Source organism: Sitophilus oryzae, unplaced genomic scaffold, assembly GCF_002938485.1.
Source record: "Sitophilus oryzae breed Bouriz unplaced genomic scaffold, Soryzae_2.0 scaffold_1693_pilon_pilon, whole genome shotgun sequence".
Classification (NCBI taxonomy): domain Eukaryota; kingdom Metazoa; phylum Arthropoda; class Insecta; order Coleoptera; family Curculionidae; genus Sitophilus; species Sitophilus oryzae.
The window spans coordinates 1,879,413-1,896,516 of NW_022146383.1; the positions used below are offsets into that span (position 1 = coordinate 1,879,413).

At 31.5% G+C, this 17,104-nt stretch overlaps 1 protein-coding gene across 1 annotated transcript in view; it reads left to right on the plus strand.

Moving 5' to 3' along the window:
* The window catches only part of LOC115881079 (roundabout homolog 2-like), a 550,912-nt gene that overhangs the window by 429,941 nt on the left and 103,867 nt on the right, over nucleotides 1-17,104 (plus strand). The window contains exons 2-3 of the mRNA XM_030898441.1: nucleotides 1,315-1,441; nucleotides 1,570-1,763. Of these exons, the coding sequence (XP_030754301.1) occupies nucleotides 1,315-1,441; nucleotides 1,570-1,763 (321 nt within the window). The remainder of the gene's footprint in view (nucleotides 1-1,314; nucleotides 1,442-1,569; nucleotides 1,764-17,104) is intronic.

The following is a 17,104-nucleotide window of genomic DNA, read 5'->3' on the forward strand; positions in this document are numbered from 1 at the left end:
GTCGATGCTTTGCGCTCTTCCGGTGGAAGGGAAAGTGAGGGTATTTAAGTCACGTGGAGTTGATTAATGTTGTTAATAGAGAATGTATAATTTACAGAGTGTATAGGGTGTCCAAAATTCGAGGGGGATCATTAGAATCATTCTAAATTAAAAGTTTAGGAAAGAGGTTAAATACAGTTTAGCAATTTTATGTCCAACAAGCTGTCCGAGGTGGATTAACCAACATATCAATCCTTCATACGAAATCAGATTTTCAAAAATACTGGAGAAGTTTACAAAGTGTTATGTGTGGTCGATTCTTTTGTATAAGAAACGATAAATAAAATCAAAACATTTGAAATGTGGACATGCAGAAGAATGCTTCACATATTTTGGAGCACCAGAACCTGTTCTTAGAAGAGAAAGTTCTTAGAAGAATGAAGCACGACAGAGTACTTCTGAATATTACCAAGCGACGAAAACTTGAATACATTGACCATATTATAACCAGAGGACCTCGATATGAGTTTCTCCGACTGAACACATCAGTAGATTGAAACTAAGAAGAAACGGCGAATGCAGATTCTCTGGGGAAAATGGAGAAACACCAGTACACCTCATCACTGATTGCGCCTAGACGACAACCATTCGTGCCATGAACTTTGGTACGACTGATATTGGAGAGTATTATAACTTGTAACTACCCTCTATAAAACCGTCCCAGATACTGGCTTTTGTCAAAGCCCTGGGACTGTATGATGAGTTATAACTCAAGGAAGAGGGACACAATAGATCTGTATGGTCGCAGTGATTAACCCCCCTCCCACTCATTCTAAATTCTAAAAAAAAATTCTCCGATTGATCTCTAACGGAAAAATCGAAGGAAAGAAGAGGATTGGGCGCAAGAGGCTTTCAATGTTGAGGAACTTGAGGCAATGGACAGGCTTGAGCGCGGATGAATTACCTACTCCATGTAGCGTAAGATCGAGAACGATAGAGAGATATTGTCAACATGGCAGTGCAGTGGTTCTCAAAATTTAAGTAAACATTTTTTTTTGGAAATTTTCAGAGTAAAATAACTCGGTTATTTTTGACTTATTTGAAAAACGGTAAAGCAAACATAATATGTTTCTTTTATCGACATCTACCAGCCCTGTGAAAATGGATTGTGACTGACTGTAAATAACAATTTCTGTCTTTTACGTAATGCGGAAAAAAGATAAGTTCAGTAAATTTACGATAGCCAGCCAGAAAGCAGTTGTTTTATTTAAACGCCAGTGTTTTCGTGTATCCTACAGTCGTAATACATAGTAATATATTTTTTTATTGTTTCAGCATATCATCACACGACACAGCAACCGCCTCGAATAACAGAACACCCTGTAGATACGACGGTAGCCCGTCACGAACCGGCAACGCTGAACTGTCATGCACAGGGTGAACCTGAACCATCTATTACATGGTAAATAAAAGTTCTTTATTGCTTACCAAATTATCAAGCCTCTAAATGTCATTGTATTTATTTTAGTAACAATATGATATTATTAAGATTTTATTTTTAAAAATACATTAATGTTTTGTTGAATGCAGGTACAAAGATGGGTCACTTCTACGCACTACACAACAGGATGCCAGATCTCATAGAGTGGTACTACCAACAGGAAGCCTGTTCTTCTTGAAAGTGGTTCAAGGAAGAAAGGAATCGGATGCTGGAGTCTACTGGTGTGAAGCTAGCAACGCTTTAGGCAAAGTGAGGAGTAGGAATGCCACATTGACAGTTGCAGGTAAGGGTGTACTTATAGATTTTAAAAATCAAATCCATTTTAAGTATTTTTAACTACATTTACTACTTGTAATGTTAATTAAATTTAGTGATGAACAAACTAAAACTTCTTTGGTCTTTGTCTTTGTTTTGCAAGTAATAAGAAGACTTGATCTTGGTCTTGGTTATGCAGGGTCCAGTCCTGGTCTTGATCTTGGTTTTGCTGCAAGACTCTGGGAAGTCGTGCATTTTTTTAATATTATTTTTAACTCCCGACTTTGTCTCGAGCTGCAAAATTCATGCGGCATGCAACAAATAAGTCCTTTTTGCATAGTTACATAAATAACTATTTGAGTTTCATATACCTCGAAATTATGCATATAAGAGAAAACCAAAATTTTCTATTATAACATTACAAAAATAAATCTAATTTAAGAAATTATCTCTGAAGCTGGTAATTCAATGATCACTGTAGAAAAATAAAACTTCTATCCTCTCCAGACCTCTTTCTTTATTTAATTATCAAATAACGTTTTGAAATCGAATTAAAGCAAATAAAAACAGGAAACTTGCAACATTGTCCCTCGCGTCTCCTTTTTCACAGTTTTAGGCCTAATTGATTTTACTTTATCTCTCAAATTTTCCCAAATTAACAAACTTTTCCTTCTACAAGATACCAGACACTGCATTGAATAAAGTTTTTACAGTTTTCACTCTTTTCAAGGAAGAAGCAGTAACAATAAAAATAAAAGTGGAATGATATTGCCATGGCATCAGCGTAAGCATTAAGGCTTTTTATTTTTTTTTTGCTTTGTCCTTCTTGCGCTTTTAAGTCGGCTTTGAAATATAAAGATGCCTGTTTTCTTTTGTTGTAGCTTTTTGGGAAAGTCTGCTGAAAATAAAGGGTTTACTGGAATATTTTCCGGGAAAATATGCGTCGTTATCTTGCCTTAATATCCCCGATAAGAATATGAAATAGATATATTTTTAAAAACGTTTTTTTTTTTCTTTTTTTGTATGATGGTTTTTGTTGGAGTATAACTTGGGGACAATTGCAGATAAAAAGCAGATAATTTTTTTTGTTCTAACATGCAATGAACTGTTTAAATTAACATACGGGCACCTTCAAATTTTGATGTTTTTTTAAAGCATAATATATTTTGTTGTAGAGGGCCAATTTTGGTGATTTTTAAGAAATATGTAGGTATAACCTTTTAGTTTTTCTTTGATTTTCCTAGAATAAAAAACTTGGGAATTTTTATTAAATGCAAACCGAAAGAAAAAATAGCAGCATAAAACTTCTATAGGTTGACGTTATATATTTCGATAGTTTCAGAGATATTAATAAAAAAATAAAAAATATATATTTTTCAGCCTTTTTTAAAAAAATTATTAAAAATACAAGAAGTGTCCTGATATCAAAACTATATTAGGTATTCATTTTAAAAATGGTCTGTACTTAGTTTGCTATAATTTAGGTAATCGTAAATCATACAGGATGTACAAAATTCTACGCCAAATTTTCTAAAATATAAAATAATTTTTGTTCCTTTTTTTAAATGGAACACCCTGTATATTATTTTTTCAATAGAATGAACATTTTTTGCCTTTAAAGTATTTTAAAATGTTTAACGGTTTCGCAGATATTTGCAGTCTTATATTTCATATGGCATTTTCAACAGTAAATTTGTATTAAAGCCCCACCCATTGATTTTTCTCTCGTATTTTACCGTTGAAAGAGCCATATGAAATAAAACTGCTTGTATCTTCGAAACCATTAAAAATTTTGAAATACTTTAAATACAAAAAATGTTCATTTTTTAACTCTCCGTCTAATATAAAAATAATATATAGGGTGTTCTCTTTAAAAAAACAAAAAAAAAATATATTTTAGAAAGTTTGGGGTAGAATTTTGAACACCCTGTATGATTTAAGATTACAATATTTATAGCAAAGTACGTATAGACCACCTAAAGTAAATACCTCATATAGTTTTGATTTCAGGACAGGTTCTTGTATTGGTAATATTTTTTTAAGAAAGGTTCAAAAATATATATTTTTTATTTATTTATTAATATCTCTGAAATTATCGAAATGTATTTACTCATATCTCAGGATTATGTAAAGTGATCTAAAGGGAAGCCACATGAGCAATAATATACAGGGTGTACCATTTAAAGAAAATCATCCCTGTCCACTCACATATACTTTAGGTTTGCACTTATACAAAGTTCTCAAGTTCTTTATTCTAGGAGCTACAGATACCCGACGCACTATTGCCGAACACTGTATAAAGTAAATGACGTAAGGACTCATCGAATAAGAATCAAGCAGCCCGAAAATTGGGTCATTCTTTTTCCTTAATTCTCGATTCCGAATTTTTACGAGGGCGAAATTTCCCGTCACTACCGTGTCGTCGGGAACGTGATACACCGGAAAATGACATCCGGTTTTCCTTCGGAGAGAGATATAGGGAAAGAGAGATATAGGGAATCTTCAACTTTTCTTATTATTATCCTATTTTCTGGTCGCTAACATTTTGCTCTAACTCAGAGAGGGTCTCATCTGCAATTTTGGTGTTTCTTTTGCTATAATCGTTTCTTTTAATTTTTATTAAGATTAATAAATAAAGAGTATCGTATGGTAATGAATAATGAACTAATATTATGTATAATAAATTAATGGAATGAAAAATAAAAAATAACTATTTTTATATAAACTTTTTTTCTCTTTCTTTTTTATTTTCTTTTTATATTTTTTTTATTCTTTAGTCGATTACATTACGTTCTCACTCTGTTTTCTATCTCCAATTTGGGTGTAGAAAAGTCAATTTTTTATGCTTTACATTTAACAAAGAAAGGCTAATCATACAATTAGAAATTATGAATTGAAGGGTCAGGGGAAAAAAGTAGATAAGAAAAACACGATTTAATGTTCAAAACGTTACAAAAATAGAGTACAGAAACTGAACATTGAGTTGCCTTGTTTCTTCATTTTTTTGCTTGACTTGCTTGCTATCTTTCCTTTTGTAGTAAAACTATGACACTATACAGGGTGGCCCGAACTGTATTCGGGAAATTTCGGCAGCATATTCTGTACATAAAAATAAGTAAAAAAGTTCGTATAAACTTATGTCCTAAAATGCTTCATTTCGGAGATACAGGGTGTAGAAGTTTCACTTTTATTTCGGTTTTTTTTCAAATAATTTCTGAAGTAACGTCAATATTTGGATGAAAATTTGTGTCTGGGAGTTTTTTGACATGAGAAATTTGATTTTGATGTTAATATGGCTCCTACTTGTAAAGGGCGCCACCTACATATTTTTTAATTGGTTTAAAGTGTAATAACTTTTTGTCTGTACCTGTATAAAACTATTGAGTAAAAAAATATACATTTAAGGCGTTTTTTACGCCAAAAAGGTCTCTTGGTAAAAATCGCTATAAATTATGGTTCTCGAGATATTTGGAAACGAAATTATTAATACCTGTCATCATTGACATAAATTAAACATGTTGACAAAATAGACAGTAGACTGAAAACATAAATTTTAAATGGTTTTGTGTCAAAAGTTCAACAGAAATTGTTTTTTCGTCATTTTTTGAAGAAAAATTTATGATTAATTTGAAAAAAATAGAAAGTTCTCAAATTTATTATTCCAGTCAAATAACTATCTACTCAATATGTTTATTTTTTTGTCAATAATGACATGTCTTGACTATTTCCATTCTAAATATCTTGAGATATCTTATTGTTCTTCAAAACAATTAAAATACATGTAAGTGGTGCCCCCTACAAAGAGGAGTCATATTGACATCAAAATCAAATTTTGCCTGTCAAAAAACTCCCAAACACCAATTTTCATCCAAATATTGACATTACTTCAGAAACTATTTGGAAAAAATCGAAATTAAAATGAAACCTCTACACCCTGTATCTCCAAAACTACGCATTTTAGGACATACATTTATACGAACTTTTTACTTATTATTATCTGAAAAATATGCTGCCGAATTTTCAGAAATACAGTTTGGACCACTCTGTATAATAATTTGTTTAGACCAATTTTTTTAACAATTTGCATTATATTTAATCACTAACTAAAGCAAGAAATATATCATCACAATAACGTAAAATTACGTATATTTGTGTTTCCATCTCATGGTCATATAAATGAATTATTCATGTTCTAATTAATAGGTATTTTGTATTGAAAAATTTAATTTCTAAATAAGTTAAAAACTAAAAAAATCGCACACCGTATTATTAGATAGACACAACAACAAAAAGAAACAAGTAAAAATCATGTTAAAAAAGGGCAAGTGGCCGTAAAAACGCCTTAAAGATAATTGAATCTGAAAATAGAGTTATAAAATTTAAGTTTTAAAACTTTTCCACTAGAGCGGGCTAGCTAAGAAAGAAAAACAGAAAAAAAGCTAAAGTAAATTTCTTCTCCCTCTCGGAAAATCTGAACGAAAGTTTTCTTATGTGTTAAATAAAAAGAAAAAACAAAGTTTAAGGAGAAGTTTTTGGGTAAAAGTTAGTTTTTATTAGTAGGAAACTAAGAATTCAGTAATTTTTATTAGTAGTATGTAGTAAGTAGAATGTATTCTGGGGGATTATATAAACAATGCATTTGTATTTGAGAGAAAATGCTTCAAATGTATACACAATTTGGATAAGTTTAACAATTATTCTTGGCAATCAATATTAAATTAAGACCCATTACTTCATAATTTCTAATTGTATGAGACGCATTTCTTTGTTAAACCTAGATCCTAAAAAATAACTTTTTCTTGAATGGGTAGACAATGCATTTATATTTGGCAGAAAATGCTTCAAATTTCTACACAATTTGGTTAAGTTTAACAATTTTTCGTGACAATCAATATTAAGTTATGAACCGTTCATTCATAATTTCTAATTGTATGAGAGGCATTTCTTTGTTAAATCTAGATCTTAAAAAATTGATTTTTCCTTGAATGGGTAGACAATGCATTTGTATTTGGGAGAAAATGCTTCAAATTTCTACACAATTTGGTTAAGTTTAACAATTTTTCTTAATAATCAATATTAGAAACCATTAATTCATAATTTCTAATTGTATGAGACGCATTTCTTTTTTAAATCTAGATCCTAAAAAATTGACTTTTTCTTGAATGTACTTCCAGGAAAATTTGGGATTTTTTTTAGTTTTTAGTTAAAAACATAATTTCTTAATAATATGGCAACATAGGTAGTAGATTACATTTACAAGAAAGAATCCCCTAGAAAACCCCAGAAAAGATCTAGGGTTCTTAAAATTTAAGCAAACATATTTTTTGTAATATTTCATTATTTAAAACAGATATATTGACGTTCAGTAATAATTTTAATGATAACTACAACTGAAATTGTTCTATTTACTCAAGTTTCCGGAAACCAAAGCTCGGCATATTCGAAACCCAACTAGATGTATGTATTTAATATATCCCTATGACTTTATTGTTCTATAAAGGGCCCGTCCCTTATAATACCCAGATATAATACGCTAGTTAGAGAAAGTTCTATAGCCAATTATCAGGTAAGATCTCATAAGGACGACTGGAGGGCACCCGAAAGCCATTGTTCACTTCGCTTTGGGATTAATCAACTTTATCAGGCTGCGATTGCGAGCATGTACGGCTTTAATTGTTCTGTTGTTCTGTGAATACGATCGGTAATGGAAAACTTATAGTATTTGCTTTCGAAGTCTAGAAAAATTGGTTAATAAATGTTTTAGAAATTAAAATAAAATTTCTTTAATTACTTCTGTAATCTAATTGTGAAACGATCAACAATGATTGAAATAGTTAGCATTGCTGTTTTGAAGGATTTCAGAATTACTGATTGGTACTGATGCTAAAACAAATGTGTGGATTTTCAAAAAACCTTACAGATCTAATGTATGTTCCCCTTTCTGGAGTTATAACGAGTTATAACTCATCATACAGATTCATGTCTTTAACAAAAGCCATTATTGTAGACGGCTTCACAAAGGCTAGTTCTCCATCTCCGATATCATTCGTACCAAAGTTTATGGCACGAATGGTTGTCATTTCGGCGCACTTAGTGATGAGGTGTTCTGGTGTTTCCCCTTTTTCCCCACAGAATCTGCATTCGCCGTTGTTTCTTAGTTTCAATCTACTGAGATGTTCATTGTAAAGACAGTTAAACACCCCGTGACAATTCAATGATTGTTCTTATCTAAATCAAGGAAAATCTTTAATTTTTTTCGGTCGTAAGTTCTTGTGAAACCGATATATTTTACAATGTAAAAAATTATTAGTGTTCAATATATTTAAAACAAATTTAGAAATTGAACGTGATCAGCGAAGTAACTGTCAATCAATACAGAATCACAATTTTTAGAACCGTTTAATTATTTATGAGTATTAGAAACTTATAGTTGGTCGATTTCAAAATATTGTTAACCAGGAAGTAACAAACGGAGATGAAAAAATATGATTAGCCAATATAAAGGTACAATTTGCTATTTTAAATTTATAAAATATATAACTACCAGGTTTATTAAAAAGCAGAGTTCCTACTATATTTACTAGGGTTTCAAAAAAATCAATTTCATTTTGATTTGTTTTTAAATTAAAAATATATTTTTTTAAATTAGGAAATCCGCTGTTCCGCCGCTGACGCTGGTTTCTACTTCAGAAAATTGCATTCTGTCTGTTTTGTGCTTTATCAATTATCAGTAACATCGACTTCAAAAGATCATTGTTGTTTTTTTTGGTTCGCTGCCCTTATCCTCATCCCCTAGCCCTTGGATAAATCGTCTTCAATGGAGACAGGCAGCCTTTAATCTTTAATGTCCCCTTTTTAATCAATAAATGCTAGAATATCTGAAGTATCATTTAATTGTTCGTTTTGTGTACTAATAGATAACTATAGTTCATATCAAATAAACTTTTAGTCGCGTGATTAAGCTTGACCGGCACAGCGTTGCCCACATTTACATATTTTCTTTTAATCAACATTTTTTAAGAAATAAAAATAAGTTAATTATAAATGTATAAACAGTTATTATTTACATCAATAAAACTCGCCTTTTTAAGAGCACTTAAGGAAAATTAAGGGCCATTACTACTGCTTTCCCGTTCAAAATATTGTAATAAGGTTGCGATGAGTTTTTTACGGCTATTAAGCTATCTTGAACTGTTCACACTAAAAGAGGTTTTAAAAAGAACAATGTTTGACTGCAAGGTCAGCTAGTTAACATTTGTAAGCTTAAAGTATTACAACACTATTTATTATTTAGACCAAAAACTCGTAATATAAAATTAAAGTTTCAAAACGTATGACAATGTCAGGAAATAAATAAATAAATGTGGCAACTTGACATTTTCTACAGCAGAGCTACTACCTGAATCCCCACCGCGAAATTTAAATTCCAGTTAGCCCGGCGCCGAATATGTCAATGGTTGGCAACAATGAATTTAAAAATCGTACCCTTGATTACGTAACTAAAAGTTTAATTGATATCAAATATAATCTATTAACATTACTAAATTATTAACTCGACATTAGTAACTCAAGAATGGCTGAACCTATTTTAATGATCTCTCATTTGTTGGATTCTTCTCGGCCCGAATAGCAGAACAATTAATCAAATGTTGGAAAAATTCGCAAAAAAATTAGATCGATTTGAAACTCCACCATCTTCCGCAGTTGACAGCTCACATCACGCGCGCTTATAGCTTATTTATAATAATCGATGTCCACTGCAAATCGGTGAAATACTACTGTCAAAATATCAACTGTCAAATAGATTGATCCCAATCATTCCAGACCATCAGGTCAATCAGGCATCATTCTTCTACTACTTATTTGAGATATAGTCGTTAGTTTTAAGGTTGCCTCTGTAGGAGTTCTTGGGATTAACAGCCAACTGTCTTTCCATCAAAATAAAAACACTAACTCACCACAATACACCAAAACACTTTTACTTTTACACTGGACGCGCGTTTCGCTAACCATGTTAGCATCATCAGCAGATGATTATAAACTAAAGTACAATCTACAAGTTGAGCGTTAATATACTCACTCAGTGGACACCGAGTGGGCGTGGCAAAATCTAGCCAACCGAGTCAAAGCCCACTGAGCGTAACAGTTAGATTTCCGCCACTAGAGTAGTAGGAACAAAGAACTTGAAGGAACTGGACCGTTGTCTCTGTTCATACTATCTTTAATTACTCTAATCTCTAATTGCCTGTAATTTAAGACTTGTTTAATTAATTTTAAATTATTAAGATCTATACAATGTTCTTTATCAACAATATGTTCGGCAACGCAAGATTTATCCGGTCTACCACATCTTATCTGAGCTAAATGTTCTTTAAATCTAGTTAATATTGATCTTCTAGTTTGCCCAACATATTTCTGATTACAATCTTTACAAGAAATTTCATAAATACCCGACCTTTCCAGTGGAGGTGTTTTATCCTTTGGATTACCTAATAATTGTTGTAATTTATTATTAGCACTATACACAAGTTTATAATTGACATTCTTAAAAATTCCTTTTAGACCACGGGATAACTCTCTATGAAACGGTATCGAAAAATATTTAGACGTATCTTTCTCCACTTGAAAAGTCGAATTTTCAGAAATCATTAACCTATACCTACGTTTTCTAATTAATTTATCAACTAGTGAAGGCGAATATCCATTACACTCAGCTACATTCCTAATGTAATCTCTTTTTATTTCATATCTTTCGTTGGAAAGTGGGAAACTAAGTAATCTATGAACTAAGAAATTTAAACTAGCCATTTTATGTTCAACACTATGATGTGATTCATTAGGAATATATCTGCGTGTGGTCGTATTTTTCCTATAGATATCAAATTCCAGGCAATTATTAGTATTTCTAATATCTAATACATCTAGAAATGGTAATCTGTCGTTGTTCTCAATTTCATGCGTAAATTTAATGAAGGAAAACGATTATTTAACTTAGAAATAAAATTATCTATGGTGTCTGAATGTGTGTCAAAAACAGCAAAAATATCATCCACATACCTAAACCATACTCTTGGAAAATACTCAAACTGATTCTTAGCCTCCACTTCAAACCTGCTCATGAATAAATTAGCCAAAAATGGAGACAATGGATTACCCATTGCTGTACTTTCCCGCTGTTCAAAAAAGTTGTTATTAAATTGAAAACAATTTTGTTTCATACATAACGATGTAAGCTCAATATATTCAATCACAGTTTTGTTGTCGAGGCCATTTGCGTTCAGTAATTCCTTCAAGTAACCTAAAGTATGTGGAATTGGAACACTTGGGAACAAGGAAGATACACCAAAGGAGACCAAAATTTCACCTTCATCAATGTTATATCTTTAATTTTATTAATGAATTCAATATTATTTTTAACTGAGAAAGGTTCATGATCAGGTAAATTTTCGAACTCCCTTGATAACCATTTTGCCAAATTATATCTTTCCATATTTTTGGAGGTCTTTCCAGCTATCGCTTATCAAGAGCTCTGCGTGGCAGCCTGTTTTCTTCCATGCGTTTTCCGTGTGCGAACCATTGTCTTTTTCTTTGCCTACTCCATCTCACTACGTCCTGTATTACACATTGTTGTCTGATATTTGTGTTTCTAATTTTGTCTCTTCTAGTCTTCCACATTATGGTTCTTAGGTTCTTCAATTCAGCGACTCTTAACATGATTTTGGTTTTGTTTGTATGTCCTCTCGGATTTCTAGGTCTTATGTCATTATTGATCTGATGCAGGTTTTATAAATTTTAATTTTGCTGTCTATTCGCATGAAGAGGTCTGTCCACACTATTTGTCTCAGCCATCCTGAATTGGCCGTTGCTCTGTTTATTTGGCTTCTCAAATCTTTCTCTGGATCATGGTAGTACCACATATATATTCCTAGGTATTTAAACTGTAATACTTGCTCAATAATTTTGTTTTCTACCGGTCTACCAGTTTGCATCTTACCGGCTGTATAGAGCAATTTAAGCATTTATTTTTTTTCTGTAGAGATAATCATATTTAATTCTCGGCTTACTTGATAGATTTTATGAAGCTGTCTCTGCATATCGTTCTCTGTCTCCGCGATAATGGCAGCATTATCAGCGTAACACACCATGCTAACTCTGTTGTGTCCCGTTCGATAACCATAATTCACCAAGGTCACATTTTCTATGATGTCCATTAAAAGGTTGATTAAGAAGGGGCTAAGGGTGTCTCCTTGACTAATGCCTCCTGGTGTTGGTATGTCTCGTGTTAGATTATTTATCTGCTTTTGCTTGAGTTGTGTTATCGATATTTAGCTTTCTGATGATTTTCACAATATTATCAGGTATTTTTTCTCTTTCAATATGTTTATAATGTCAATAATAAGGCAAGTCGATGAAACAAATAATGGCTAGTGTATTAAACTCTATTTAGTTATCCGTACCACATAAACTCCCCTTTACTTCACTGTTATGCGGTTAAGTTATTCGAAGTTATTCAATAATAAAGAATGTTAATTCTTTTCTCGAGTAATTTTGTTAAAAATACCTAAATCTTTCGGTTTTAAATAGTATCTACACTGAATAAACACCAAGAAAATAAAAGTAATTCACGTTTGCCGGTGATCCGCTTGGCTGTGTCTTCTTGTCAGGAGATCAAGGAATTTACAAACAATCTAGAAAAAATGCCGACGAATTACGAGACGTTTCTTTCACTCTTTCCGACGTTTCGGATATTTATTAGAGTCATTAACGCCACAGATCTCCTATACGGAATTTATTATCCGGCCAGTCAAAACAATTCAATATTTTTAGACCTGGAAATTCCAGATTGTTTGCTTTAAAGTAAACATTTTTGTTACTTGTATTTTTTTTTAAATTTATTTGAGATAAATTATATTATTAGCCGACCATAGCAACAGGTATGATAGGCTATTATTAAGATCGGCCAAAAAAAAGTTTTTTATTTTCACTCAAAATGTTTTTTTTTCACATAAATGTCTATCCGGTCTATCTGTCCATCTGTCTGTCTGTCCGTCTGTAACACGATAACTCAAAAACCGCTAAACCGATTTTAACCAAATTTGGCACAAAAATACTGTAGCACCCCAGAATCTGGCTATTAGTTTTTGGTGGGGATGGGGGGTTGGTAAAGGGGTATGGGAGGGGGTTAAAAATTTAAAAAAATCGTAACTCCAAAATTACAGTAGCTAGCGAAACGCGGTTTTCACTTTAAGATTAGGAATAATATTTGCAACAAAATTTGTAATAACATCAAAATCAGTCAAAGTCGCAGTTTTTGAGATAATTGATTATTAACATATTTTAGTATGGGCGGCTATAAGCGGCTATACCGACCTCCCGGCGCCATTTTTTTTTATTTCTTTTTTAACTTCTCGACATTTTCTTCGTTTATTTCTCTACATAAAGTTCATACTTAACAATCAAAATGAATCACATTTTCATTCTTATGAAAATAAATATTAAAAATATTAAAAAAATGGCCAAAATCATCAATAGGGACACAATTTTATTTTGCTTGGTTTAGAAAAATATGAAACATTATAGAGAATTAAAATATATTCCTGGACTGACATTGTCATTAGTTTTGCAAAGTGTGAACCCATGTAAACTCTTAAATTATTGAACCTCTTTACTAGCGCAAGACTTTTTTTTATATAAAAAATATATTTCAAAAAACGAAATTTATTTTCCACTCAAAATTATCCTTGTAATTACTAGATTCATTTTGTAATTAAAAGGTATTAAATCAAAAACATTATAAAAAATGTCTCTTAGAGGATGTCTGAAATACTATTAGTCTTCTCAGTTTATACTCAGTTAATTAAAGAGCACAGATTATTCTTTTTCACTGACGCCCACCCTTGGCTTTATGAAAAGAACGTCTTATCAGAGAATCAAATTTTGCTAATTACTAACAGCCAACTCTACAAAGTAACTGAAAGACTCTCTTTTTCTTTTGCTACTTCAAGCTTTGTGGTTTTTCTGTATATATTCAAAAAATATACCTTAGAATACATGTTTTATGTATATTTTAATCTGTGTAACAGAAACATCAAAGAAGGTTTGTAGTTTATTAAAAATAATATAGCATTATGAAATATTCTGCTATACATTAATATAATATTTGTGGTTTCTGTCTTTTTGATTTTACTTTTTTAAAACTTTATTTTAAAAAACCTGGATTATGGACTGTATCAAAATCAGGGCCGGATCTACCTACGGGCTGTTTGGGCTGCCGCCCAGGGCCCCGAGGTTACAAGGGGCCCCCAGGCCCCGCGAAAAACAATAGACCCATGAATCGTGAAATAAAATTAAAATTCAGGTTAAAAAGTTTAAGCCAGACAAGATGGCCTTGCCACTATGATGCTGTCAAAGCCTTAAAAAATAATTATGATGACATTATGAAAATTTTCAAAAGTTTCAGCGAAAATGAGGTTGAGAAAGTTGATTTCCGGAAAGAGGCACGAAATTTATTCAATAAAATGGCGAAACTCGAGACTGCAATTTTGATTATCTTTTGGGAAGAAGTTTTGGAGAGATTTCATTTAGGTTAATAAAAAAATACAGAGCCCTGGTTTAGACATTTGTGAAGGCAACAAGTTAATTGTTTCTTTAAAAGACTTTGTGAGCAACATATGACATCAATCAGATCAAATGTTACAGGAATACGACGAAAAAGCTAAAAAATTAAGTACTAGTGTAATAATAGACTACAATTACATAAACAAGAGACGCATAATCCCAAAATTTTCAGATAAGTCTACAGGTGAATTCTCAGTATACGGCGCAGAAAGATTTAAAGAGACACGTTAAAAGTTGCGTTGGATAAGCTAATTGATGATTGCTGATTATGGATTTAAATAAAAGGAGACAAGTCTATGAGACATATAGCAAAAAATTCAAATTTTTAATGGATTTGCAAGACAAAAATATCGAAAACATAGATTTGGAAATTGCACGTCATATTATTGATTACTATCCCGATGACGTAGACGAGCATTTAGTGAATGAGTGCATTCAATTAAAATCGTACTTACTCCAATCTATGTCTGAGTCTAATACCTCTTGCAGTGACATTTTTATGCTCATGTATGAAAATAAACTTATTAACGTGTTCCCTAACTGCTATACCATTTTAATGATTTTTTTAACATTGCCAATCACTAGCTGTGAAGCAGAACGCTCCTTCTCCAAGATGTCCTATGTAGAAAATAAATATAGGACAACAATGTCGAATCATCGACTAAATAATTTATCACTTTTTTCCATAAATTGTGATCTAACAAAAGACTTGGAATGTGATGACCAAATAACTGTCAATTTCTGTGACTACAACCTATCAATTTCTTTTACTAATTCATAATAAATAAATAAATAATATTGTTTTATTGTTTTTTTATATTCTTATAAAATATCACTCTTTCGGTTTCTCTCTCACCCAAAGTTTGTCTGGAAGAGATTGCTACCACAGCAATAAGGTCGCCTTTTGTACAACTAATACTTGCGTAGATTTAAGTAACATTTATGTTACTTACACTTACATATCACAAATACCGAAGTCTACAGCAGAATAGGCAGAGAAAGAGAATTGCTCAATATAATAAAAATATAAAAAAAACGTACCACGTCTTACAATTGATAGTTAAGGGAAAGATTGAAGGAAAGAGAGGTCTCGGCAGGAAGAAACTATCTTGGTTGAGAAACATCAGAAACTGGACTCACCTAACTTTTGAAGAACTCATAAGGAAAGCCGAGAATCGTGAAGATTTTGCCAATGTGATCGCCAACCTCCACGAAAGAGACGGCACGTAAAGAAGAAGAATAATAATATATCATTATAGAAACAGTTTTTTGATATGGCTATTAGTTGAGTACTTATGTAGGCCTCTAAGTAGTTTCAGCCCAGGGCCCCACAAATTCACGATCCGCCCCTGATCAAAATGAAACAAAAGTGTGTGTATAATAAAATTGAATAGGACTAGACATTGTCACACAGTATTTGTCACATAGCAGACAATAATATGGCACGAGCTTTTTTCTTAAGTTAATGTATCTGAATACTATAAAGCTGTTTTCTTCAATTTTTATTTTTATGGAACAAAGGTAGAATGGCTTTCGTAAAAATACTTAAGTGATTGTTTTTCTATGAAAATAATTTCATATAACAGGTACATCGAGAGGAATATTATTGCTATTTAATGTTGTTGTGAGCAATAATTTATATCTTAAGAGAAAATACAGGATGTACCATTGTCGCGTATTTTTAGGGTTTCTCGTTTATGAGTGGAGGTACAAAACGGTAGTTTTCACATCACTGTTCTACTTTTTTATGAAATTAAACATATTACACACAAATTTGTTGCATTTTTTGACTACCCTTCTATCGTCGTTATCTTGTAACTTGTAGCCACGGCACATAAAACAATCGGCACGCCAACAGGGCCGGATTAAAAAGTATTAAAAAATTTCTCAGAAAATACGACAGGGTCGTATTAAAAAAATACTGTAATTGAGTGAAACTGAATTTTATTTACAATACTTTTGTCCAAACAAACGAATCGTTAACCGCGCATACTTCTCGAAAAGTAAAAAATGAAAAAATCAATTAAATATTTCACTGTAGAGAATAGACAATTAAAATTAAAAAACATGCAACTAACAAAAACATGCCAGGAGTTACAAACAAGAATTAAAAAAATACCAATAAAATATTTATTGAACAATATAACGAGACTGCGTACAAATTATGCCCATCAATGGGCGTAGCAAATTTTATTAATATTCAAATTTCACAAATTAATAAATCCACAATTTTTTTTGAGAAACTTCTATTTTTTTCATGGCAGGAAACAAAGTAGGTACCGCATTGTATTTTATACGGTTACAAAGTGAATTGGTAAACATTTTAAATTCAAAGTGAACAGAACACAACCTGTACTTGTGGGCCTTATTTATATCTTCAATCAAGTCTTCTCTATTAGCTGCAATTGCCCATGTTCTTGCCCTAAAAATGTATTGTTAACTTATTTTTGATATAATCATTTTATTTATTTTTATAATTATATTTAAATGAATAATATAATGATTTTTAAAATTAATTTTTAATGTCTAGATTCTAGATACAACATTAAATTTTATTTTACTAAATATTTAACATTAAATCATACTACTATTAAAGTTTGTTAAGATTTTTAATTAGATCTTCCTATTTAGCTGAATGTCCTAATATGTATACTACTGTTTTTTTCACAACTAAAATATGTTAAAATAATTAATCACATATATACATACCTAATAGGATCTCTAGGAAACAGAAAGAAACTTTTATTGAAC